Consider the following 28,000-nt stretch of genomic DNA (forward strand, 5'->3'; position numbering starts at 1 on the left):
AGAAATAAAAATCTGAGCTTTGGAGAGTACCATTATGATCACCTCCCTGTAAACATAACAGCAATTGGAGAGAAGGAAGTCTGGAATGAGGAAAGCGAGACCTCGGGAGGACTCATGGAGGAACAGGGCCAAAGGAAAAGACAGTGGAGTGGATTCTTTCTTCCAAGTAAGTGGAGTACAGCTACATGGTAATTCAAACTAATTTTAGAAACGTAGTGCTATTTCAGAGAACCACAGGATCTAGTTCTAATTGCAGCATTTTTTTTCCAGTACTTTGAGCATCAGGAAAACAGGAAGAGAGGAATACAATTTGCAGAGGTAGAGGTCCAATTGATAGAATTTAGGGCCAGATGAAGAGATCTGCTACAGATCTGGGTATGATTCATATGAGTAGGAGATGTGACCTTCAGGCTGGTATGCAAATAAATAAACAGAAATTACATAGTGTTTTACAGAATGAAGAAATACAATAATTTAAAACTAATACTGAACTATATTTGTTACTGGGACATAAAAATGGGTCAGTGATTGCTTTCTCCAGTAGACAGGAAATGTTCTGAAGAAACATCACGCTCTCTTATGCAACTACACAGAAGTGAAGGAGGCATTATGGTGTCCTAACAAAGTGGAGAGGGAAGCTTCCAAATAATGTTGTTATGGGTTTTTTTGGACTTGCATATGTAAGTTTCTTTTACATTTTTATTTTTTTTTTTTACTTTACATCTGCTTTCCCTGACAAATTCAATTGCCTCTATGGAGAAAAACATTTCTCTCTTTTCAGATACAGGGAACCCATCCTTTGATGCTTTCTCAATCACAGCTTCTTTCCACTCTTAAAGCATGTTTGCCTGCCAAGTTTGCTCCCTGCCTTTTTTTCCCCAAAGAATCCAATTCACACTTCACAGATACAGATCTATTCAAGATCTCATTAAGTCTCTGCCATTTAGCCAAGTGTGAGTTTCCTTCAGATTGTAACAGGAACAGTAAAAGTACTAGTAAAACTACCATGATACATAGAATCAGAGAATCTTAGAATCATAGAATGGCCTGGGTTGAAAAAGACCTCAAAGATCATCTAGTTTCAACCCCCCTGCCATGGGTAGGGTCACCAACCACCAGACCAGGCTGAACATGATCCTCTGTTTTAGTGTTGGCAATGATAGAACGTCGTCCAGTGTTCTTTTTGAAGTTCTTTTTTATCCCACATGCTTTTTCAGGTGATGGTTACAACTGCTGCCCTACCTCTTCTGCTGTATATTTTCCTAATCAAAGGAACATCACATCTTATTCTTTTCCCAAGTCTTTTTCAGTTTCCCTAGCAGTCCATCAGCCTGAAGTCAATGTTTTTTATTCAACACATAACATCTTTTTCTTGCATCTGTTATAACTCCTCCAGCAGCAGAAGCAGATGCTACCATTATGCCTCCTACATCCAGCCACAACAACATATTTAGTTATCCATGCACTAAAAGCAGGGCTTTTACAAACACTGCACAGAAGAGAGGGTCGAAGGAAAAGTAATCTCAGGAAGCAGAATATGGAATGTTTTTTAAGTACCACTTCTTCATGGAAGAGATGTCATTGAAATTAAGGGACTACTTACATGATTGGAGTATATTTAATAATATGAGAGGTAACCAAGCTGCAGTGATGTTTAGTGACACAGAGGACCAGTACAACATCAGTAGCTGAACCCTTGATGCTTTACTAGACCTTAAAAATTAATTAAAGTATGACTAATGAGAGTGTGTCCTTCAATTTAATTTGTTCCATGAATGAGTAGAAGTGAAAACCAGTAAACCAGAGCTAAAGATCAGGTCTGGGAGGGAGCACATAAAGCCTTCTCTACACGTTCAGGCTCATCAACTATATTTGATACACTTAAGTGGTATGTACACCTTTTCAGGCACTTAACAGAGTATATCTGAGATAAACTGAACAATAGAAGACAGAGCATATTTGAGATAAACTAAGCAGTAGTCTTCACTGTACTGAAACTGCTGAAAATGTGTCAAACAGTAACAGCAAACTCACGAAAAGAATTAGTCAAATTAGTAACATTTCAATTTATTTCAAGAAGCAAAAACATCATCTAGAATGTCAGCATTTGCCCGAATATTTGGAGTCCTTTTGTTTCCAGCACAGAAAAGTAAGGACTACCTGCTGTCCTACATGAGGCAGGAAGGAGATGGTGGTGGTCTGGTCTAACCTTTCTGATGTGGTCAGAAAATGTAAAGAGCCTCATGGATCAGTGGGTTGGGCTGCATCCCAGAGTTGGAGAGAGGGAAGCAGACTGTGCCAAGAAAAAGGGTGGTGCAAACTGCTTCCCCTCTCAAACGAGGAGAACACGTGACACTGAGTCAGAGTTCCCAGGGTGGTTCAGCTACAGTTCTCCTTTATGTAGGTTGAAAGCCAGTGTTCTGGTTAGGATTTTTTTGTTTTGTTTTGTTTTTAGAGAGAAACTATTAAATCATTTTGTGAAAAGTATCTGCTCTGGGTTTCTGTTGGTTTAATGTAATAAAATCATGTTATTGTATTATGCGAGGATCAGAGCAGTTTCCCGTGAGATCCAACAACACAAGTGTTTGAAGAGAGTTTTTCCATTTAACACTGAGTTACAATGAAGTGTAACTGTTATATTAGTCAACATTCAAATCTGCTTGGCAACTAGAAAACCCTGCCATTCTGTTCAGTCTCTATGCATCTGTCATCAGCGTCATTCGTCTCTGCTGTGATCCTTGTATTTTTTAAAGACAAGAATTTATTAATAATGTCTACCATTTTTTAGGCTAATATTGTTTCCCACTACATAAATGGTAATAATAGCATAAGAGTAAGCCTGTAGCACCTTTGTACCTTACTATTAATGCATATATTAAAGAACCATCTACTACACATACACTATCTTTGTGTGCATGTAATGCGTTTGGTATATTTTGCCTCTTCAGTCAGAATTGTATTTCATTTAGAAGTGACTCTTAGCTGCCTCTAATGCCGCCCTCAGGTCACCATGTTCCCTTAATCAGTTTATTAGAATATCATAGGAGATTTTTGTTTAGTAGAGAGGCATAACACAGACAAGACTAGAAATGCTCTGTGATAGCAATAGAAGAAAATGGATAGGCTGCAAAAGAAAGGTACAGCCAAATAGATTCTGGATAGAGTAGATGATGAGTTGATGATGCCAGTTAAAATATCATGTACCAATGACTCAGCTTCTACTTGGGCCACTTCCTAGCTATCCAGAATGTTATCTGTTCAAAAAACATCAGCTATCATATACGTATCAATAAAACCACAGAATGAATCTAATTGTTAGAACAGAGGACTGGAAAATCCAGGCTTCTACTTCTGCCTCGGCTACAGATTTGTTGTAAACCAAACCCTAAGTAAATCAAACTCTTCATGTTCCTGCATCTGAATCTGTAAAGCAGAGGCAGAAATAAATATCTAGCTGTTCTGTAAAACAAAAGTTTTGCCTTTAAGAAGTTAAAGGAAACGCAAATATCTCCAAGTTAGTCCTAAATGACTAGTTCTTTCTGCTGTAGGTACTGGTAACATCCTCCTCCTAAGAACTGCCAAAAATAATTTAAATTTCACTCTCTTCTAGAGTGTTTTTTTTCCCTTTGGGAAGGAGTGGAAAGGCACCAGTCACATAAAGGCATTCACTGTAGAACTGCAAATGAGTCTGCACAGTGTTTTACCCTTCACTAGTCCTCTTTGTCTCCTTCTCTTCGGAACTCAGACTGCCTCCTTGGAACATCTTGTACGTTAATTTATAAGACTATTTGTTTTATTTCCACATTTTTAACTCCACAAGTCACCTTGCACCAGCCTGAGACATTTGTTTAAAAGGAATGGAAAACTGTTATTTTGTTTAACAAAAAATCTAGCTAAAACTGAAAGCTATTTGTTTTTCTCACATTAGAATTTTAAAAAGGCATTACTTTGGCAGAGTTGAGACATGAAACGTAGCTGCAAAGTTGAACTGTGTAAAGACTGGAAGTGGAGTTAAACTGGAAAGTACAGGATACCTTATCATTTACAAGGACTCCCGAGCTTTACCTACATAAAATATGCGGAACCCATCTCAATTTTCTTACAGTAAATAAATAAGCTTCATTTGCAACTTGACAACAACTATAAATAAACGTAGTGTACCTCTTCTGAAGTAGTTACAGTTAACATCAGCCAGAAATGTGTAGAACTTGACTAATGTTTCTATTAAAAACCGAGCTGGATGTTGAAAGCTGCGCCTAGAAGAGAGTAAGCACCAGAATCAGTTCATCACCATGAGAATACAGTAGCACTGTGCATGCAGGTTTCTTCCCACTTCACATTGTAGCAGTGCGGCTTATTGGTTGATAGTGATGGATTACCCGGTTATCTATCTGGTTATCTGGATCAGGGTATGGGAGGGAAACACCCGAGGCAAAACTCCTCAAGCAGTCTTTTTGCGCCAGTTAATATTTCAGTTATGCTGAGTGAATTTCATTTCATGTAAAAAATGACAGAGAAATAATCTAAGAACAGAGACCTCATCAGCAAGCTTTTAGTTATTTCATATTGTGTTGCTGGATGACATGATCCATGAAAATATATTGAAAATAACAAAGACACTAAAAAGCAATGAAATCAAAATTATGACAAAATGTTTGCATCATTCGGATTCATTTGAGATAAATGTTGCCCATATAGAAAATAAGTACAGAGAAAAAAATACAAATTAGATAAATAAGAGATCTTAAAATGTTTTTAAGGAAAATTAATAAGGTAGGGAAGCTTAGGAGTTGTGGGTTTATACTTCTTGATGTACAGATATGTTTCATTAACAAAGTCACTCCAATCTCTACTCAGAAGTGTTTGCAGGATTCATAAATTTTTATGAATAGGGTATTGGATCGGTACTACATTTTTCCCTGTAGATATCTAACTTTAAATTAATCTGATACTTCCATTTTAATGCATTATTTTCTACACCTATTGATTCAAATAGTGCCATCTGTGCTGTGTTTGCATAAAATTAATTTCAGTCTCACTATGAAATGTTTGTTGAAAATAACCTTGAATTTACTTTGGAAAATGTTCACTGTGGAAATGTGATAAAAGCTCTATGATCAACCAAGTCAAGGAGACTTTCAAGGTGTCTATAAGCAATTAAGTCAGGCTGAATTTGAGCTTTCAGGTAGATGAGTACAAGAAATTTGAGGAAATCTTCCTTAATATTTTCCAGTTGAAGCTACAGGGGAAAAAAATGAAATAGGTGACATTCACTGTATCAGGCTGCTATCAGTTCCTTGATAGGTTGTCAGCAAAAAACACAAATGCTCTTCATAGTCTTCCCTAAGATATCACAGGTACCTGTGCCGTATCACTGCTACTACATAAGTAGATGCTGCTGCTCAAAGACACTTCAGATTTTAAAAGGCTGACTAGTTCAGGTTTTCCTTACCACAAGTGTTGCATAGTTCTGAGTATTCCAGATGCAGTGGCATTTACATGAACCATCAGCTTTGTAATTTAGTACTAGAAATAGTAAGTTAACCCAATATCTCTTTATTTTGTTGAATGAAGGTGTTGCATACATATTAAGATTAAGATTGCTGTCCATGGACTATCTGTTTGATAGAACAGGATTCTGTTTGAATCAAATTTAGTGATTCACAGCCTTCACCAAGTATTTAACTCCAAGGCTGGAAATGGTGATAGTGGAAGTTTCCTTTCTATGTGTTATTTGGGAGCAACAAGCTCCAGTCTCTCCGTATATATTCAAATTATAGTTTAGCTAAATGTTTTACAGATAGTTTTTTCTAAAAAGAAAGGTTTGGATATTGAAGACTTTCTTAGGCTGTCCGTCTTGCATGTATGTCCTCCTTACTTTAGTGATGAGGAACAGAGGATGCTCAGTTATCTCTGTTTGCTTATATTTTAAATGTGTCTGTGAAAACACCGAACCCTTCCATTGAATAAATTAAATCTCACCAAAGAATTTCTTCTCAAACTGTATGGTTTACAGTGAACAGGCTGAGGCTTAAGAGTGGCACAGCTTAGAAAAGTATGAAAGGTTTAAATGTCCATTTTGGATCATATCGTGTATTTTTAACATAGAAGCATATCTCATAAAGTTTATGGCTTAGCACAAAGAAAGGCAAGTATCAACAAAAGGGCCTTGATCTCAGATAAGAATTTGAAAGGAATGGGCTAAATTTAGCTTTTCTATCCATGATCATAATTCCTTCTATTGTCTTCTGCCAAGGCTGAACTTAACAGTCTTACCTTCTCAGCTAAAAGCTCTTCTAAGTTTCCCTTCAATTACCGGTTTCAAAATCTTGTCTATCATCCATCAGAAAAGGGTAAAATTATACACAGAAGCATGTCTTAACCAGAAATCATTAATGCGCTTAGCTAAATCATGCATTTCATTTCTTTCTTGGAGTAGTATGAGGTCATGTGTGACTCATGTGATTTCTGTCCTGGGATGCTCTCTGAGGCTGGAATCTATAGAAAGCAAATGCTGGAGAATTTAATACATCAGTTCCTCTAACAGCCGACCAGAGAATAACTCAAAAAATATGGAAAGTTATCAGATGGCAGGAAGAATTAAAGCTGAAAGAAGTTTCTGAAAGAGAGAGTGTGAGATTAGAAGAGACGGGCTGTAGGGTGTAGAGGTTAACAAAAAAGCCTTTTATTGGCCTGTGACTGTTCCCGGAGGGCTCATGAGATGACAGACAGTTGGCTTTATTGGGGACAGTTTTAGGACGATGACTGAAGGTCTCTTACCAAAGAACCTCATTCAGTGGGATCCTAATGAAGTAACTGTAAGGTTGCAATACAGTTCATTGGGTTTTATTCTTCTTTGCTAGAGGATTGCAACCAAGTATAGCAGCACCAACTAAAAGCAAGTTTGCTCTATTAAAAATGAGGAAAACTGCTGATTCAAACCATATGAGCGTGTTGCTCTGTATAACCTGGAAAATAAACTCCTGAGAGATAACAGTCTCAAGATGTAAATTTTAACAGGAAAAAGGAAGCAATACGAATAGATAAGTAACAGTATGATACAAACTGCATAGCTGTAATGCAATTTCATCATGTACATTAAGTCTATTGTAGTTTGCCCAGATACACAAAATCTCTGTCAGAAGAATGGTATTCATGCCTTTTTCATGGTGTCCTTGGAATGCTTTACTCTCTGAAACTCAAATTTTGGATATGGCTTTTGAAGGGAAAGTTTTTAGAGAAGGAACTAAAATGATGTATGAAGCCAACAGTACACTTTCAATTTCCAATAGGAAGGTTTTTATAAGGGAGGAGAGTGTCTTAAACTATCCCCAGATATTGAAAAGAATGTTAGGAGTAAAGAAACCCCACACATTAATACTTACATTCTGATGTGGAACCTATCCATTCTGCCATTTGTTTTGGAAGAAAAGTGAACCTGCAGGAACACTGTTCAACATATTATGTGCTATTCCACTGAAAATTTGGTATTGAATCTGTTACTTTTTTCTAGAGTTAGGTAAGAATTGCAAGAGTACAAGGATGACCTTGTATCAGTGTGAAGACAAAACCTGTCCCAGACTTCTTCAAAACAGGACACTACCCTGAAAATGTCCACAGCCAAGCATACACACAGGAAGAGGGAATCTAGTTTCAAAGCCATCTTTTGAACTTGGCTGAGTAGGTATTCAGTCTGCTTCTGAAGGCTGCATATGTGACCGGGATGCAAGGCTGCATTGGCCAGTGTGGACTTTTTCTCCTTGTCTTCTTGTAGCTGCCTCACCCATTTCTTGGAACCCTAATCAGATCTCATTCAAAGTCAAGAACAAGCTCCACTAGAGCTAAAAGAAATATCATCTTGTTTGCTGCATTCCCTCAGCACCTCAGTCCTCACTTCTGAGGAGGCAGAGAAGTAGATAAAGCACAGCTGTAGCACAGATCCTGCTGAAAGGGCTGGGATCCCTGTCCTGCACGTCAGTGTTAGAGCAGACAGAGAGCAGCTCAAATCAAAACGCATACCTCTATACATATGTAGGTAAAAGCTCCAAATGAGGTCCTGGGAATCCAAAGGCCACTCGTGGACTGAATAGCAGCTGATAAGGTCTGGAGCTCTGAAAAGAGGAACTGCTCGTTATTGACTGCTTTATCTTGTCTTCGGAGAAGCAGGACTTCTACTATGATTGCAAATAATTGGGACCAAAGGAACATCTGATTATAAAATTGCATTCTCCTTAACCAAAACATGCCACTAGACTTCACTTTCTAATCAATTGCTGAAAGAGATTAACTGTGAAGCAGGAGGGCTTGGACTCTGCAGTGATTTCCCTCTGTGTTTTGCTAACTTGCTCTTATTATCCACATTGTCTTGAGCATATCTGAACGTACAGTCCTCATTTGCCAGTGCACTGATCTACATCAGTGGAAGTGTTGCCAAGTAAGGGCTGCCATTAGTAGTCCACAGTCTACCACCCTGCTGCTTAAATATCTCATTTCCCATTGAAAATTTTTGCATACTAGGGCCTGACTATATTATGACGGGTTGAAACGTCACTAGCAATTCAGTACAAACCCCTAGCTACGTGAAATGCTTTTAGCAGTATTTTTCCATTATTTACATTATCTGTTCTGGAACTTTTTGTATTTTGTATAAACTCACAGAAAGTACTTATTACCAAAATCCCTGTGTTCCCTTGGCAGTAGCTTGCTGCTTCCTTTTCCATTTCAGCTGCACTTACAATTTTCTGCTCCAATTCTGATACTCCAGCATGTACTCTCATGCTGCCAGAAACAGAATTGAGTCCTAGCAGCTGCCTGTAAGGGGCTAGGTTAGTGATTTCTCCAAATAGTAAAGTAGTCTAATTCAGGAACATTACGTCATCTATCTTTAAGTATTAAAAGTAGTTTGTTAGCAATGAGTATTAACAATGACTTTGTTGGGTTAAAACTGGTTTGTAACTCAGAAGCTACAACCCATGTTTTAAAAATAACTGATATTAAAACAATATATTCAGCTTATCTTACCAGATCCAGGCTAATTTAACAACATCACATGGGTAAAATTCCTTAACAAGTATCAACAGTTCAGAGGTCTGGGAGGTACGAAAGGCACAGTGTCCTTGGATATCCCCAGTTTCTTTCCTCTAAGAAAGAAAAAAAGGTAGGAAGATGGAGCAACTGGGGTAACTGATATCCAGTGAAATACATTCTTACACGTGAGAGCAGTCTGAGCAGAATCCACGTGCATTAGCATCTGTGTAATTTTTACTGCTATCTCTTTTAGCATCATAAAATGCAGACCAATGGGATTCTGGTAGCCAGCCTGCTCATGAACGTGACAGTTATGCTTCCTCTCATATTTTTCACATATTTTTTCCTCCATTCAAACATACATACTTGCGGGGTGTCTGTATTTTTGAATCCTTAACACTGAGAAAGAAATAATATGCAAGTAATTCAAACTTCTCAAGGAATGCAATGTTTATTGCATGACTAAGCGGTAAATGCAAATTTGAAAAGAAAAGAGCTTCTAATCTAAGTATTCATTTGCTGATGAATTAAAACCACTAAGTTATTCAGCACAATTCCCAGTGAAAAAGCTGACATATCACTTATTGTAAAGCCCACTGCAACAATAGGAACGTCATTGTTTCCCTTTCTGCTGGTCTCACACATTCTTTTTAGTCTTGATTATTTGTCACCCTGTTAGGGACTTCTTATGGTAATGAAATCCCTTTGTCCGTGAGGAAACCTGAGTCTTTTGCTGCGCTTTCCCTTCCTACATAAGTTACAGTTGTGGTTATAAACAGTGCGGAGGTTTCTTCTGAATCACACAATCACTGATTGTTCTAAGCAGACACACGTTCCTTGCTGTTGCTAGGTGGCAAATTCTCTTAAAGATTTTGCAGGCTAGAGATTTCTTCGAGCCTTTAATCCTCTATATTTATTTTATAGCCCACAGGAATGGTTAAAAAAACACTCTGTACTAGCATGATAAAAGATTTGAAACAGAGGGAAAAAAAATTCTACGGCAAAGATTCATCCAATCCTGAGCTATAGGTCAGCTTAAGAATTTCAAATGGGATGACTGCCCTGCATCATGAGGCTGCTCGTACCTTCTTCTGCAACCAGTGTCTTAGCTATTATTTAGAACAGGATCCTAAATGTAGTGAACCTCAGCTGCAGTCCTATGAAAAATACAATTATATAAAAGAGAATCAATCTCAGAGACTACAAAGGAAAAAAGCACAAATTATGGTTTATTATCCAGAAACTGATCTTGTAGGAGCAGATTTCCCCTGATAAGTAACAGCAGCATGGAGAGTCTTGAAGTGTACATTAACTCCTTGATAAGTCTATACAGTGGTCCTGTTCTCCACCATTCCTGGGCCACGATTTTATAAAAATACATTGTAATTCCTACTCACATTTGAAGATGAAACTCTGTTTTTCAGATGTCCCTTTTGAAATAAGGCCAAATTCACAGCTGAACCTAAGCTGATGAGACTCTCCGTCTCCAAAAGCTGTCACACGAGTGTCAGTAAACATTAGGCTCAAGTCCATATACCAGTAACATTTATAAAGGGCAACATGGGAAAACTATAAATAAAGGAAAAAAATTACCACACTCAATTACAGAACAGGTTCAACTTCTGCAGTATCTCATACATGTGGGAAAGACAAAAGTCCCTGACTGTTAGACAGACAAGACTTGTGAAGGCGGTTCCCGCAGCTGGAGAATGCTAACATCTAGCACAGATTTGCTTCTTCTTGCACATCCCCCCCATTCTCACGTCACTTGTTGTGCCCCCCTTCATCTTGCCATTTTCTTTTATTCCTGTACCTCACATCTGTCCTGCATGCTAAGCTCTAAAGAAATGCTCTCTTTTTGGGCTTCAGAAAATTTAGTTGTTTGTCTCCAAGTAAATTCTACAAAGTATCTCCAAACAAAGTTTTCAATAAACTATCCTTCCATTAAATTTATGCAAATTGTTCTGTAAGAGACTACAAAAGGCATTTTCTTGGCTGTCCCATCCTGTTTACATCCATGCAAGCATTTCACCTTCTTGAGACAACCTGGGTCTTTTCCACAAAACAAGGGTAAGAATCATTCCATTTTGACAAATGCAAATTGCAAATCTTGCAATTTCTTCTGAAAATTAAGTCATTTATGAGGCAAAAACCTGTCAGAGAACCACACCGAAGTTTTCAAGTTTAGCATATTCACATAAAACCAAAAGCATAGGTCTTACAGTGGACAATTTGTGCAACTCCAGCAGTATCCATGGCTGTAGGTCTTGCCTTGCCCACAAAGCCTCATACAAGCATTAAATAAAAACATGTTGTAGGATTCAAAATTGTTCCTTTACTCTTCCCTGCCTCAGACACACATTGGCTACAATTCCATGTGGTGAGGATAAGAAACTTTAGTGAGAAGGTGTTACATGTTCTTCAGATCCTGATTTTAGCTGCCTCCTTTTAATCAGTTGACTGGAATTCTTGCATGCTTCACAGTCAGCATGCCACAGGTAATTTATGCTGCATACATAGTCTCAAGAATGATCTGCTCATTGCAGGTAACTAGTGATAGGACAAGAGGGAATGGCCTTAAGTTGTGCCAGGAGAGCTTCAGGTTGGATATTAGGAAACATTTCTTCTCATAAAGAGTGGTGAGGCAGTGGCACAGGCTGCCCAGGGAGGTGGTGGATTCACCATCCCTGGAGGTGTTCAGGAACCACGTGGATGTGGCACTGAGGGATGTGGTTTAATGGGCATGGTGGTGACGTGCTGGTGGTTGGACCTGACGATCTTAGAGGTCTTTTCAAACCTTAATATTTCTATGATTCTATTCTACACTAGGATTTACAATCAGCACTGAGTCCTTACACTTCTTCGAGAGCAAGCGGGAGTTACTGTATTCTCAGGTGCTGTATAAAAGCGGTAGTCAAGCCATGGTGGGTTATTGATATCTGAATGTTCAAACAAAAGGCATTTCACTTGTGAGAGTCATAGCAAACAGAAGTGTTTCAGAGGGATATCACGTTTGGCAGCACAGCCAAATAGCTTTTACTTGCTGAAGATTTTGGCAGCTACCACATCATAAATGCAAAGAGAGCCACAGTTTGAAATCACCCTCTGGCTGTATAGGCATGCAAGAATTCTGAATAAAAATAGACACTAACTGTAGCCCTTGGAATATTTCTATACATTATTTTTATATCTCCTTCTTCTTAACAGTCCTTGTAATAACTGTCACGGTCACATTGTGAAACTAGTAATTCACAAAATGACAAAAAATGCATAGTAAACATATAGTCACATAAAATAATTCTCCATTTACCAAAGAAAAGAGAAGAGAAGAGAAGAGAAGAAAAGAAAAGAAAGGAAAAGAAAAGAAAGGAAAAGAAAAGAAAGGAAAAGAAAAGAAAGGAAAAGAAAGGAAAAGAAAAGAAAGGAAAAGAAAAGAAAGGAAAAGAAAAGAAAAGAAAAGAAAAGAAAAGAAAAGAAAAGAAAAGAAAAGAAAAGAAAAGAAAAGAAAAGAAAAGAAAAGAAAAGAAAAGAAAAGAAAAGAAAAGAAAAGAAAAGAAAAGAAAAGAAAAGAAAAGAAAAGAAAAGAAACTCATTTTTTGTAAAGTGAGGCATTTTACCTCACTTTAAGTGAGGTAAACATAAGTAAACATAAGAGATTTTTGGCTTTATAAAGAAATGTAATGCATTTTGGAGTTAATAACCCTCACTAATCAGGATTAGACATTGCAAATGATTCTTATCTTTTTTTGTCTCTTGTCTCTTGACATTTCTCAAAAGCCAGAAAGTTTCAGTCATCTTTAAAATGACTGATTTCACAAGTTTGCTCTAAAGCATCTACACCAAAATAAAAAGAAATATAACTTTGTCAAGTTACAAAGACTACTGGAGGTAACTAGGGGAAAAGTTTAATTTTAGAGAAGATTTCCAAATTTCATCTGGAAAGATGATTGAAGTGCTTTTCCTTCCCACTCTGCTCTAACTTCATTCTCACCTGGAGGAAAAAAGAAAAGGAGCTTAAGGTGAGCAATCTGACACTCAGCCCACTCAGCTCTGCCTTCCTGACAGCAACTGCAAGATAAGAAAGCAGTGGAGGCACTGCTTCCTCACCTCTGGATATTTGGGATCTTCTCCATGGGAGGATAAAGAGCAATTACCCTCATTTGGAATTCACCCTCAAAGTGTTAATTTAGATAATTTCTATGTGTTATCTCACTATTTGTAAGTATGTGCGGAAAAATGCTTATTATCAAAACTTACTGAAAAGTTCTCTGATCCCATCAGCTGGTCTTTGCCAGTACTTCCTTGTTTTCCCTGCAGTTTTTTGCCTATTGCTCTCTGTGGCCAGAAACTTATAGGCTCCCCTTCACAAAACACAAGTTCCAACCCGTCTGGGCTGGTTAAATGGCATCTGCTCTGCTGCGTGCTTCTACAGCACTGGCACACCAAGGGTGACAACTTGTTTCCTAAGGGTTAGGCACAAGGTTTCTTCCAGTGGAAAAGGTCTTTGCCCCCATCATGACCTCACAATGACCGGATCAGTAAAAACACTGCTTGAACTGTTTCAGTGTGACAGATCTTTCTTTGGGGAGCACACGTCTTAGCTGGAAGGTAGCAGCAGATTCATCAAATTGGGGGGCTAACTGAAACCTCTTTGGACAAGCTGTAATGCATGTGGAATAAGATAAGCTTGTGTGTTAGTACATTTCATGTAATTCCTGGCATCCGTGGTCAGATGCCTAACTGTGCATAAAGACTCAAAGCATTGTTCTTTCTCAGGAGTATTGTCACTGTCAGGGTGTGGTGGATATCACTTTAGAGGAAAGACAGAGTTTTGGCTCAGCACTGCGCTACTGTGCTGGATATTAATCTTTCCTCCTACAAAAGTTGCTGCAAATAGATAGGGGAAAAAAAATAAAGGTGAAGGGTTAGACTAGGGAAAACTGTTTTAACTGTTGTGGGGGGAACCTAAGCTTGTGTGAGGTCATGGACAGAGGAGCAGAAGGTGTCACATCCTTGAGTGAAGTCTGGAAACAATATAAGGAGGAACAGATTACCATGTTCATGCCATGAAAGTATGAATCACTTCCTTCCCTTTGATCATTAGCAAAGTTATGAAGTTGGAAGTATAGTCTAGGAGGTACTACCATCGTCTTCTATTCTTATATCTCAAATGCCTTTCAGATGAACAGTAGAGCTAAAAGGCAATAGATGTCTGGAAAATGCTGTGGCCAGTGGTACACCCTTGCATATGGGAGTGAAGGACATTCTTTCTGGGCTGATGGACTTTTGCTTTCCTGAACCCATCGCATGAAAACGATCATATGCAAAACATGCTAGTGCTGTGCATTGCAAATTTAGAGTACTCCCTCAGAAGTATGTGTTGGCATGCCAAAGGTGTGGTTGTAATTTATCACTCTGGCTCATTCAAACTGTCTTAACATAATTAAAAAGCACAATTAGGCTTCAGGCTATCACGTTTGAAGATCTCCTCAAGATGCCTTCAAAGATGTTAGTCTGAGGCATGCTAGAGCTATTCAATTGCATTCAGTTAAAACTATTGCAGCACGCAGGGTTCAGAAGCACAGTATGTAGTTTCCATATTTAATCTGGAAGTACTCAGAGAAAGAAAGTGGGAGAATTAGATGTAGTTATGTACATTAATGTACACCATTAATGTAGTCACTAGCATGGCCCACTAATGTTGCTTCTTTAGAGAAAACAAAATGAAAGCATGGATAGAGAGCTGTAGACTGGGAATAGGACCTCCGTCTGCGGAAAATCATTGCAAAGTTTCTATCATTTGTCCAAATTGCGTAGAAAATTATTTTTAAACTGCTATTTTGCTATTTTTTTATACTAAACTTGTTTTCCTTTCCAGTGTGAAGTTAAATATTGACTGTTAACCTCTGCTAATAACTCTGTTTTGATTTTTTTTTTTTTTAAAGTCTATCATACATGGGAGGTCTGACCTTTCCACTATATTGAAGAAGACAGACAGCAGTCTTTGAAACTAAGTGACACAGTTAGCTGACCATACCCAAGTATGCACCTACACGTGCATGTTCTTCTAGTTCATTTCTAATATGAATCTATGATTCACATCCGTAGATGTTGGTAATGAATGTGATTTATATTATGATAACATGTAAAAACAGTCAATGAGTAGGAATTAATTCTGATGGAAGAAATTGAGCTTTTAAATAGAAGAAGGTAGAGGGTAAGAGGGCAGAGGAAGGTACTTCTCTCTCTTGTATTACCAGCACTTTTTGAGGTGTATGCCTTTACATACATGATCCAGAAATCTCCTGTCCCAGTCAGCTTGCAGTTGTGGGGAGGCTGCAGCCACAGCTATCCTATGTGCTCTACCAAAACATAACAACTGTTTGCAAAGGCTGAGAACCTGAGTATTGAGTAAGGTGTAAAAGGAAATCAAATGACTTGGAAAATAATGAGATAGTACGTAATAAAATGAACAGTATTTAGGAGGAAACAAAAACAACAACAAGAAATTTCAAGTGTGCTCTAACCCACTTTGATCAAACATTACTAGCATTTATTTCAAGTCTACACCATCATTTTGATGTTTTTCTACCATGGTAGATTTAAGTCTTCGGATCTCTCCTATAACATTCGGTGTTATATAAGATGTCATTTTAGAAAATACAAGATAGTGCTGGAAAGCAATTTCCTGAAGAACTAGGAATAGGGTCAAATCTTTATCTAGGGTTGTACTTGCAGTTCTGGCAATTTTCTTCTTTAATAAATATGGATAACTCTGTAGGGCAGCAGATGCTGTCCTTCATCTTATGTCTAGACTTGAAAATTGGGTTTTGTCGAACAGGTCGGATATCTTCCTAAAGACAGGAGATGATACAAAGTTCTTGATCCAACAATGTAAAAAAGCCAAAGACACATTTACATGGTTGTGTCATCTGAACTCTGAGCAGTCAAACATAAATCACCAGTGCTGAGGAGGGAACTAAGGCGTCGTCATGGTGGTTTACCAGCCTCGACCTTGGGCAAGCCTTGTTGGCTCATGCATAGTGCTACATTCAGTCACCCCAGTGCTGGATGAGAGCTGCTTTGCACCTTGGTAGCTTGGGCCACAGAGCTCTTAATCTTTCTAAATTTGCTTCCACAAGTTTGCATAGACATAGAACCACAGAACGTCCCGAGTTGGAGGGGACCCACAGAGATCATCAAGTCCAAATTCTGACCCCACATAGGATCACCAAAAATTGAAAACCTATGTCTGAATGTGGTGTCCAAACACTCCCTGAACTCCAGCAGCTTGGGACCCTGCCCACTGTCCTCGGGAGCCTATTCCAAGGCCTGACCACTCTCTCATTGAAGAACCTTTTCTTAATTCCTTCACAAGGGGCAGGGATGGAGGAGGAGAAAGGAGGACATCTCACAGGCAAGCCTACTGGATGTTAATGGATGGCCTCCCAGCTAGTTCTAGACATGGAGGTTGTGGAGTAGATAATGAGCTGGGTGCCTGGACCTTCAGTGCCACTGCTGTGACCACACTGATGGGAGCCCTGGCACAATGGTGTCATTCCAGGCCAGCTGTCCTGGTGGCAGATCCACCTCCATTTGGTCTTCATCTGGAGGTGAAGGGCCTATGGTGGCCCTCTGATGCACTCCTGCTGAGCCTAGCAAGCAGAACAAAAGAAAAAGGGCCTTGTTCTTCCATCTCCTGGCATTTTTGCTGGGAGATCTTACAGGCTGGCCTGCAGGGTGGCTATAGTTTGCTGTTTCTGAGTTAATGGTGGGTCTGTGGTTTGAGTAGAGAGCTTGCCTGGCTCTCCTGCAACTCCATTGCTGCAATCGCACTGTACAGAGCACAGAGATGCTGAGGTGGTGCCAACTCATCTCTGTGGGAGATGGATCCATGGGCTGCTCAGCATTCCCTAGATGTTTGCACGTACTAATGTATGTATTTGCTGACAGAAGTTTTTCTTTCACTGCCTTCTTCACTGGATACTGGATGATGGGAAAACTCCAGGTTCATAGAATCACAGAATATCCCCAGATGGAAGGGACCAATGAAGATCATGGAGTCCAACTCCTGGCCTAACGTAGGATCATCCAAAATTCAGACTCTATGTCTGAGATCAGTGTCCAGATGCTCCATGAACTCCAGCTCTCGGGGTCATGCCCACAGCATTGGGCGGCCCGTTCCATGCCCACCGCCCTCTGGTGCAGCCCCTGTCCCTGACCCCCAGCTGCCCCTCCCCTGACACAGCTCCATGCCGTTCCCTCGGGCCCTGTCGCTGTCACACACAGCAGAGCTCAGCGCTGCCCCTCCACTCCCTGTGAGGAGCTGCGGCCGCCATGAGGCCTCCCCTCAGCTCCTCTGCTCTGCGCTGAGCCAACACAGGGACCTCAGCCTCTCCTCATACCTCTTACCCTCCAGATCCTTCCCCATCTTTGTAGCTCTCTTTTGGATGCTATCTAATAGCATGAAAAATTTAATGCCCTTCTACATGCCTCATGACTGTACGAGAAATGGCTGTAGCAAATATAGACCCAAATTAGATGAGCAGGCATTCGTGTACTGATGATTTTTGAATACAGGTTATAAGCTAATGTTGGGAAGTGAGCTTAGCCCATTCCAAAACCAGAGTGGGAAAAAAAAAAGTTAATAAAAGAACTTTTATTCCTTTGAAAGTACTTCTTCCTGCGTCGTGCTGATCGGCCACCCACAAGAGCTGCTTTAGCATAAACGCTGTGTTTAGCAAGATCCACACCGCAGCCGCTCTCTGGGACCAGCCCACGCTCAGGACATCCCCCGTCACCGCGGGTGCAGTGGGGAAGTAAACCCCAAACCCCTCAGGATCCCCACAGCCGCACCGAGATCCCCGGCATCCCGTCCCGCCGGCCGCAAGGCACGGCTCGGTACCCACGGGCGGCGGCCGGCCGCGGATGGGCGGGACGAGGGGCGCTGCCGGCCCGGCGGGGCGCGGGAGGGGGCGGGGGGCGGGCGCTGCCTCTTTAAATCCTGTCCCCGGGGGCGGGGAAGGGGCCGCTGGGCGGGGGGGGGGGGCGCCGAGCGCGAGTCCCGGCGGGCGGGGGAGGGGCGCGGCAGGGGGCGGGGCGGCGGCGCTCGGGGGCCGCCGAGAACGGGCGGGAGGGCGGCGGGAGCGGAGTTTGGCTGAGAGGGAGCGAGGGGCGATAGCGGGGAGCCGGAGGCTCCCGCCATGGCCACGTCCCCGTGCAGCAGCAGCGGCGTCTCCTCGTCGTCCTCGTCGGGGCTGGGGGCGGACGCGGGGCTGGAGATCCGCACGCGCTCGGTGGAGCAGACGCTGGTGCCGCTGGTGTCGCAGGTAGAAATGCGCCTTCCCGCCCTCCCGCAGCCCGGCCCCGCGCGGGCTGCGCGGCTCCGTCCCGCCTCGGGGGCCGGGGCGAGGGATGCTCCCCTCCCGTAGCCCGGCTCCCCGCAAGGTCGCGGGGCCGTTGCGTAACGCCGGGGCTCGGCTCCCCCGCCCCGCGGAGGTCTGAGGGGCGGCCGCGGGGTTCACCCGCCGTCCGGGCTGTCGCGCTCGGGCGTCCCGCCCGCCGTTGGCGCTCCGCTCGGGGCGTTTGGGGCGGGAGGCTTCGGTCTGAGCTCTCATCGCACCGGGCGTAGCGCTTGAGCGTTAAGAAGTTAAATAACGTGTAAGCTGTGACCTCCGAACGTGTCCCGCGCGGTCCTGGCTGAGCTTAAAGCAGTAAATCGGGCTTTGAGTGGTTCGGTCTGTTTTGTTCATATGGTCCTTGGTTGCAGAAGTGGAGTTTGCAATGCCCACTGTAAAGCTGTTCTTGCTTGAAGAAACAGTGAATGAAAATAACGTGTACGGTGTTCTCTTGATAGCATTTTCGCACTTTGAACGTGGGTTATAAAAGTTAGTTAAAACCGATGTGTGCGTCTGTGCGGAGCCTTTTTGCAGCGCGTAGCGGCGGTACGAAAGCCCCATTAGTCGTAGTGATGCGAGATTGCCTTTGTACTGTGGTAAGTTCTCTTGGAAAGACCCCGTAGTCAGCCCCGTTTTGCGCGGGCAGCCTGCCGGAGAGGGTTGTAACCGTGCTTCTGTGCTTAAGATAGTTTCTTATCCCAGTCAGCTCAGAGAAACCCACCCCATGTTCTGTGGCAGAGCCTAATTGCGCTTCAGTGAACTTTCTGCTCCTGGAACGACAGAGAGGTAAAACACGGAGACCCCTCTTAGGAAGCTTAAGGGCAAACAAAAGCATCTCCTGTTAAGCCCAGCCTTGGCAACTGCTTGTGCTAAATCCCTCCTTTTTAACAGGCTTCCCTTATTCTGGAATGCTCCTCAGGAGTGGCTGTCTTGTTCCTTTGTGGATGTATGTAGGTTGCTCCGAAAATAATGCCTCCTGTTTATTTCGGTGGAAACCGCAACAGATACAAAAAGCCCAATAACACTTTGATAGAGCAAATTCTCAGCTACAAAGCACTGTTTTTCAACACAGTCGCCGTCATTAGTTATGCATTTTTGCCAGCAATGAACAAGAGCCTGCATGCCATGCTTGTAAATATCTGCACCCTTGGAGGTGACCCACTGTTGCCACTGCTGAATTGTACCACCTACTCCTCGCTGTGCTCACATCCACTATTTGGTCTCCATAAACGTTCAGCAAATGCTGATGATTGTCAACGGATGCCAGTTTTTCCATATGGAGGAATGCAAAGACACGTTTTCTTCATATGCACTTCCATGTCCGACGCCATTGTGTCAGCCTGCCCCTCTGCTGCCATCTGTCACACAGAAACAACATGTAATGGAATATTGGTGGGAAGATTCAACCTCTACTGCCATACCACCAAAATCTACCTCTAATATGTGAGCAAACAGAATAAAACAGGAGCCATTAGTTTCAGAGCATCCCTCGTAGTAGGCAGTGCCTATGTTAATGACCCCAAAACCTGTGATCGTCTCTTCCAGAAGAGCTAAGCATCTTTCATTAATGCTATGTTAGGAAGATGTCTGAGCATTTCTAAAAACTCAAAGCTTACTGTTCTCCTGATGAAGTGCTCCTGACTTGGAACAAGCTTGTGCCCTTGGAGCTTGAGTGCTGAGCTCTGTTCAGATTCAGGCTGAAGTTACTGATGGTATCAGCAGTAGTTCCCTAAACTGGCCTGATACAATGCCCTACTTACTGTACAGGTTTCAGTTCTTTCTGTACTTGCTTCATGGAGATTTTTGTAGCAGACATCTCACTGTCTTTCTTTGTTTGAGGATTTATGCAGAAATGGTGCTTCATCTTGTATAATTTGTTTCCTATATTCTGCATAAGCTGTGTGTCTGCAGCAAGCGTAGGACTTTGGCTTTGTGCTTGCGCAAAATACTCTTGTAAAGGGAGTTTTTATTCATGCTGTGAAGTAAACTTCATAGGTGACAGTTTTGTTAATAGCTGGGAAGTGCTATGTGATACTTGTGTGCTACTGGAAAAAAAAACAGTGAGAATGTTGTTACTGCTTTTCACTACTGCTTCTGAAAGAAGAGGAAACCCTAAGATAGCCCTGACAAAAACTCACTTTCAGCCTCTTTTGGTTAGCTAAATCTTTTATTAAGCAAAAGAACCCCCACCAAACTCCCTGTATTGATTCTTATTTTAACTCATGTAATACTGTGAATGTGTTTGACTCCCTTCTCTTACTCAGCATTTCTTTTAATTGTACTTTTCCGCTTGCTTTTCTTAGACTACATAGCGCCAGAGTATATTTACCACCAGCAGTGGTACAAGATTCCTGTTCTCCCCATTGGAGAAACTACCCTTAGAGTCTCTACTGGATATGTTCATGAAGAAACTTTTCTAAAAAAGCTAGTATTTACAGAACTGGACTAGATCTTCATTTTATTTAGGTCTATTCTTATCCTCATGCTTACCTCTTCTAATAGCTCCACAACTGAGAGAAGAGGATCATAGACTTAAGCCACCCTATTAAGTATGTTTGCTAACCTTTCTTTTTAGCTATTCACATATCTGTGCCGTGGAGAGAATTATTCTGCAGCATTGTGCAAAGCATTTGGCGTGCAGTTCAGAAAATATGGCTTTACAGGTCAAACCCCATAGGGTGTCTTTAGTTCTGTGTTTCACATGAAAGCGACACAGTGTTCTAAAATCTAGACATCTCCTTCGCTGCTGCTGCAATTTCCAGACTAATTAAGTTGGTTTTTATTTCTATGGAAAGTTTTTGGCACCGTAACTCAGGAAGGGTGTTTAAAGCGGTCAGTGCTGACTCATTTAATAACAAGTCATTTAAAATAGTCGGGGAAAGGCAAAGACAGGGGAAAAAAGCACTTTCCAGGATGTGGCTCCACCAGTGACTTCCTCAGCTGCCATTATGTATGTACCTGCTTGCTAGTCTGGCAGTAAGCGGGCATCTTCTCAGCTGTCTGTCTGGGTGGGTCTGTTGCAAGGAAGAATAAAGGTTTAGCTTTTTTTTTTTGTGTGAACCTTCAGAGTAAGGCACTTGAAAAAGTTCAGAGGTGGAACTCTGAGCTCTGTCTGCATTCTGATAGAAGAAAGTCACTTCTCGTAGTTGTGGGGAAGCTATCTGCCTGCGTACAGGCTTGTGGGATAGCAGGTAACTCCTCAGCTTCAGACAGTGCAATTTGCCATAGGCACTTTGGAAGATGGTTGTGTCCACGTGTTACTGAACGTGATTTTCCAATTTCCTTATTACAGGTGATGCTGCCAGAGATTTGGGGATTTGTTTGGCCAATGTAGTCAAAGCTTAAATAATTAAAAGAAAAAAAAAAATAGTCAACGATCCAAATGTTTCTGGATTTGTTCTTGTCAGCTTCAGATTCTGATTCTGAATAAACAACCAGTGGTGTGTGCCTTGGGAAGGAAAAAAACAAGCTTGTTCTTTACTATGATGTTGTTTCCTTGGTTTCTCTGAAGCTAGCTGAAATTATTCCCATTTCAGTAAATATTACATAGTTATGTACACAGCGCTCTGCCAGCATCCAGAAAACAGCTCTTCTGTTTTTCCAGAAGTTTCTGGGATTATGTGTTAGAGCCCAGAGAGGAACCAACAGCTGAGCGTCTCCCATCTATGTGAAAAGCTTATTGATGTGATTTTCAGATTAAAAGTGTGGCGTTTGAATTGCCATACTAGATTATGCTGCAGGTCAGTGTATAATCAGTGATCCTTTCTCTGTTTTGTTCTTTCTGCCAGATGCAGTGGGGAGTTTTGAGTATAGGGCAAGGAAATATGATTATTTCTTCTGGTGTTCTTCCAACTAAGGATTTTTTGAACCGTGCATATCTATCTTCTACATCTTTTAGGATCTTCATTAGATTTCTCTTCTGTGGTCTTGCCCAGTCTTTTCTTGAGCTCACATAAACTTCTAATGTTTTTAAGGCTAGACCAAAGGTACTTAGAGATATTCTGTACAAACATCCTTCTTTGGCCTTTTTTGACGTTCCTGCTATATCTTTGGTTGGTTTTGATTGTGTTCTGGGATCAAATTGGAGGATATGAACCCAAACTCATACAGTATTAAGATGTGGATGAAGACAATAAACTTAAAGCGTAATGGTTTCTGTTTCTTTCCTAGTAACTCCTAAGAACAGCTGCTGAGTGTAGATCTGATGTTAGCAGTTCCTTTTAGCTCCAATACCCTTGCAACCAATTTGGTGAAATAAATACTGAAAAAAAAATGGATGGGAGAAAACGTCAAAAGTTGGTTTTACTATCAGGGAAGGAGGATGATGAGTTGAACAGGGGTCAACATAGAAGGCCAAGTACATATGAGGTTATCAACAGGAGTGTAATCAGCAGGCTGTGGAAGTAACTCATCCCTTCTGTTTGGCATTTGTGGGTCAGCATCTAGATTTCATGCCCGTTTTGGGTTCTCTGGTAAAAGAGAAACATAGACATTAGGAGAGTATATGACATCAGAGAGGTTACAGGAAGCACATTTGCTTTCCACTGAGCAGAGAAGGCTAATGGTAGAGCTCACTGTTGTCTGCAACTATGTGTGTCAGGCAGGTATGGTGAGGGTAGATCCTTCCCTAGAGATGCATGGTGACAGGCAAGAAGGAAATGACAGAAATTGGAATATGGGAAACCTGAGATATAGGAAAAGGCTCTCTTTTACTGTCCCAGTACTCAAACACTGGAAGAGGTGTGCAGAAAGCCTACAACCTGCATTCCTGGAGGCATGAGGAACTCACTGGGCAAGATCTTGAGCAACATGCATTAATTGGACTTGGCTTGAGTATGGAGCTGGACTAGATGTCACTGGTGGTCTCCTTCATCTTATGCAAATTGCGTATGTTTTTCATTGCAGCCAGATATTGTACTGAAAAAAAGTTGTGCTGCTGAGGAGTAATGGTCAGTTATCATTGCATACAGGAAGCTAGGACTATACTTTCACATCTGTATCACTTTAATCTCTAGTGATTTTCATCTGACATTTTTATCTGGTTGGTTTTGCAAGATGCATCTGCAGTTCTATAGTTGGATCTTCTCTTTATTGCCTTGAATAACTTGGGATCACCAGCAAACTTTCATCATTTCATTACAAACTTATCACCCCTCCCTCTTCACGATCATGTAGAATAATCCATGTTCCAGCGCAGTTTTCTGTGAAACTGCCATTGGTCACGTCCCTCTATTACAATGAGCAATCTACAGTGAGCAAAATTTTCTGCCTTCCTACTTCATCTTTCTCTTCATTCACTGAAACCCTTGGAATGGACTTTGATTCCTAGTTCTCTTTCAGCAGAGTCTATTCTTAGCCCTATAATCCATGACCTCTCCAGAGAGCTCCAGTTGTATTGCAAGGCAAGATTTCCCTTTACAAACATCACATATTGAGTCTTTTCCAGTATGTCATATTTATTTGGATGTCCACTGCTTCTGTTTGCCTTATCTTTTGTATTGATTTACCATGTACAACTGTCAGGCAATGTCCATACCTCAACTGTCAATCTAGTTTTAAGTAGGAGGCTGCATGAGGAAGCTGGTATCATCTGTTGCATCTTTGTATCCCTTGGAATATTAGAGAAAGGTGTATAAAGTTGTTCTAGTTCATTGTACCTAACATTTTCATAGCTGCTTCTACTGTCACTTTGAATCAGTAACTGATTGTATCAAGCTTATGCTCCTGAAGAAACCAACCCTAGAGCTGGTAAGTTACTTTGTTTAGTGAAACTAGTGCTATTCTGTGTGAAACTGAATAAGCATATTCAATCAAAGAGAGAGGTTTTATAGAACTGTAGGGAGAGAGAACTGAACAGAGTTCAGTGTGCTACTTTTGCATGACATTGAGTGTTATCTGTAGACTAATATTGTGTTTGGGAAAGCTGTTCTGTGTCCTGTTGGCTTAGAAGACCTCAGGTGCCCGGTAACAGCTGGACTGCTCGTGTTGTACCCAGTAGCAGCAGGACTTGGGACAGCAGCTCACATTCAGTTCTGCAACGTGGATATGGACCTTTGTTTGGGACCTTACTGAAGAATATCTTATCAGATGTAGCAAAGTTGCTTTGTAAGGCATATTTGTGGGGATGCATGCATGCATGTATGGTGCCAACACTGGCCAATGCTTAGGTGAGAGATTCTATTGTCTCTTATGTAATAAGTCATGGACTTGTTTTAATGTGTTTATACTAATGACTGTAAAACAGTTATATCTTAAGAGTACTCTTCTTTCACTAGTTTGCAAAAACTGGAAAAAATAATCCTGCTCTTCCTCAGCATCATAGAATCATGCACTAGTCTTTGTAATCTAATGTTCAGAAGTCTGGAGTTGTAGTATTTTATTGGACTACAAGCTTATTTACAGACATACTTCTGAGCTTTTTGCATATCATAGAATCATAGAATGGCCTGGGTTGAAAAGGACCACAATGATGATTGAGTTCCAACCCCCTGCTATGTGTAGGGTCACCTATATAGTCTCTTCTTCCTTTAGAGCATATGTGTCCAATCCCCCAGTGTTTTTTTAATAGAGCAAATAGGTAACAAAACTTAGTTTTTTAATATTATACATTAACTATTTTTATATGTGGCCCAGGACTATTCCTCTTCATACGGTGTGTCCCAAGCAAGCCAAATGTTGTACATCCATGCTTTAGGTAGAATAGTGTCTCTTACGTTCTTTGGACAACGTTCATAAAATTAATGAATGTTTATTTTTGTTTGCTTCTTGAATGTGAACAAAGTCTGAGCTTTTCTCCGTTTCAGCTTACTTGCATTTCTCATGCAGCAGGTGCAATGAGAGACTTACTCCATGAAGTCTACTGTCTGCCTCCTTTTGCTGTGCGCTTAGGGTACTTCTAGGCCTTTCTCTTCTCCAGAAGGTTTTAACATTTTCTTGTGTTGTCGGTTGTTCTTGCTTCAATATGGTGCCAAATGCTGGGAGTTGTCCCTTACAGATCTTCTTGGAGGATGGAAAAAGTAGAGTAGTCTGTATTTGTCTTAAACTTACTACTTTCTTCAGTGTACTTGAGGGGAAAAAAAAATCTAGTGAGTGCTCCCCTTTTAGAATGCTTCTTGGGTACAAATGTTTCTCTTCCCGTACTTTAAGAATTCTGCCAACTCACAAGCTTTGAGCAGCTCCAGGATTTTCTTCTGTGTGAATTAATTTGGTAGTCACTGTAGACTTGGCACTGTTGTTGAGTAATAAAGTTACGAATTACCGTGTAGAGGCTTGTGTTGTAACTTGTACTGAGTGAAGGAAACTTCCTGCTAAACTAAACTGAATTTAGTGCTGCAGAGAAAGCGTCCAGTGGATGCCATCGTACAGGTGAAGTCTGCTGTTGACTCTGGAAGCATGTGGTATGCTGCTTGTTTACAGAGTTGTACCTCATTAGTTTCAATTAGTGACTAACTCACTGTCTCTTCTCTTCCCTTTGGTTCCATAGGTATTTTGGATTAATTTATGACTTTGTGTTTTGTATTATTCTATACAAACATGCCTTTTTCTGGAAGATGAAGCTTGCAGCAATTCAGCTGTTACTCAGTCTAGCCTAGGTACTCTATGCCCCTTAAAGAGTCTGCTTCTTTCCGTTTGATTTATGCAGGAAAGTTAACCACATGAGTTCATCATCTGACTGTAGATCCTGTGATTAATTCTGTCACACCGCAGCCTCAGTTGCATCTCTGGGCTGATGCTGTTGCAGATTTCTCATCACTGAGGCTTGTTCCTAATTGACAGCTGTTTAGTCACTGAAGTTGGGCTGTTAGGGATTGGTGAAAGGGAGATGCGTACAGTTGTGGTTTTTAAGGTATATTTGAGAGCACAGGAATACCTTAGGATATTTAAAATAAGTGAATATTTCTTTTAATGTTAGATTTTAATGATATTAGTATCACTAATGATATTCTGCTTTACAAGGAAAATTTCACTGGAACATTTACCATATGAAACCTTAACTGGTGAAACTGGCTTTTAATTCAGCTTAGTGCCTGCAGTGTGATATTCAGCTTTGGTAACGTAAATGAATTACTGTAACGTTTCAAGTAGTCGAAGTAAGATACTTCATAGTGACATAGCTGCAAATCAACTGCTCTTTTTCAAAGGAAGCTTATCTTTTACGCTTGTAAGATCTGATTAACGTCTTTCCTATAGATTAAGCAAATTTTTGTGGTTCTCCAGCAGAGTGAGTATTACATCAAAACTTGCCTCACAATGGCCCTGCACATAAAGAATAAGAGCAGCTTTCTTGCTATTCAGCATTGTTAACAGATGGTTTTAGACAGATTAGGTACTGAAATCACCAACGGATGAATTAGGAATGAATGATTGCAAACAATTCTGATTATAGATTAATAAAATTGCTGTATAGTAATATGAGACCATTGCTTTCTGTGTTGCAAAGCGTAACCCTTACTAGGTAAAGCCTCATCATTTCTACTTGTTGAGTTGTTCTGCCTTATTTAAAGTTCATGATGTAGCTAAGCAGTAACATAGAATCTGGTCCTAACTTTTAATTGATAATTTACTTTGAATAGTGAATGGGGTGATTTCTTGTTTTTATACATTACACAAGTAATCAGACTCCTATAGTATGACTCCTAAGTACAAGTTGCAAAAAACATATAAGCAAATACTATGATTCTTTCAGAGGTATGTTGGAAAAATATTACATGGTTGATCCTGACATCAAGCAACACTTGGGTATGGACTTCTTGTATAAGGCAGAATGAATGTAACCACTTATAACCACACATAATGTATTTACAAATAAGAATGGAGCTGAAAATCAGTTCTAGTAACTCAGTGTTGTAAATGCCTTTTATTCATGGGGATCAAAGCCATTTGGAAAGAAAATACTGTCCAAAGTTGCAAGTACTTAAAATGTAGGAGTTAAAACAGTGTAAGGAATGTGCCCTTTCATTATCAGAGTTTATTATGTTTTGAAATTCCTTCAGTTGTAAAATTGAAGAATATTTAAATGTAATTTGCTCGTGAGCTCTTCAGAAAATGGTTCCTAAATTATATGCAAGTTTTGTGTTGCTGTTGTTGTTTACACTTCTCTAAGTGGATAATAGTTACATGCAAAGCCTTTTCCAGAGCACAATGTACCTCTCTGTTAATCCCTAGGCAAGCATGTGCTTTTCAAGAGGCAATAGCAGATGTTGCTCTGAACTGAAGTAGTATGCCAAGGAACTGCAAAGAAAGCTTCCTCTAAAAAAGTTGAAAAACTATCTTGTCTGCAACATGCAGTACAAGGCATTGTGTGACTGGTATTCATAAGAGTGAAGCTGCCTATGGGGCTAACAGGCTACTTCTTCCACAACTGCAGGAGCCAGTCCCAACTTGTATTTGAGAGTTCTCAACTGCAGGCAGTATCAGTGTGGTATTTGTGTTACGTCCTCTGTTACAATATCTGAATTTTTAGTTCCCCAACAGTGACTTTTTTTCTGAATGAGAAGATCAGATGTGTCTCAAGCATTGCTTGCACAGGCAGCAGAGGTTTAGGTGAGCTAACAGAGGCAAGTTAGACAAGAAAT

At 40.8% G+C, this 28,000-nt stretch overlaps 1 protein-coding gene across 3 annotated transcripts in view; it reads left to right on the forward strand.

Moving 5' to 3' along the window:
- The first annotated feature begins 18,175 nt into the window (after positions 1 to 18,175).
- The window catches only part of CTNNAL1 (catenin alpha like 1), a 58,710-nt gene continuing 48,885 nt past the window's right edge, over positions 18,176 to 28,000 (forward strand). For 2 of the 3 annotated variants that reach the window (XM_046929825.1, XM_003640772.6), the window contains exon 1: positions 18,176 to 18,356. Coding sequence is in view for 1 of the 3 variants with exons in the window: in XM_003640772.6 (XP_003640820.1) it covers positions 18,231 to 18,356 (126 nt within the window). In the remaining 2 variants the exon portion in view is untranslated. Of the gene's footprint in view, positions 18,357 to 18,529; positions 18,688 to 28,000 lie in introns of those variants that run through there. The other variant, XM_046929826.1, reaches the window with a different exon arrangement.

Source organism: Gallus gallus, chromosome 2, assembly GCF_016699485.2.
Source record: "Gallus gallus isolate bGalGal1 chromosome 2, bGalGal1.mat.broiler.GRCg7b, whole genome shotgun sequence".
In the NCBI taxonomy this organism is placed as follows: domain Eukaryota; kingdom Metazoa; phylum Chordata; class Aves; order Galliformes; family Phasianidae; genus Gallus; species Gallus gallus.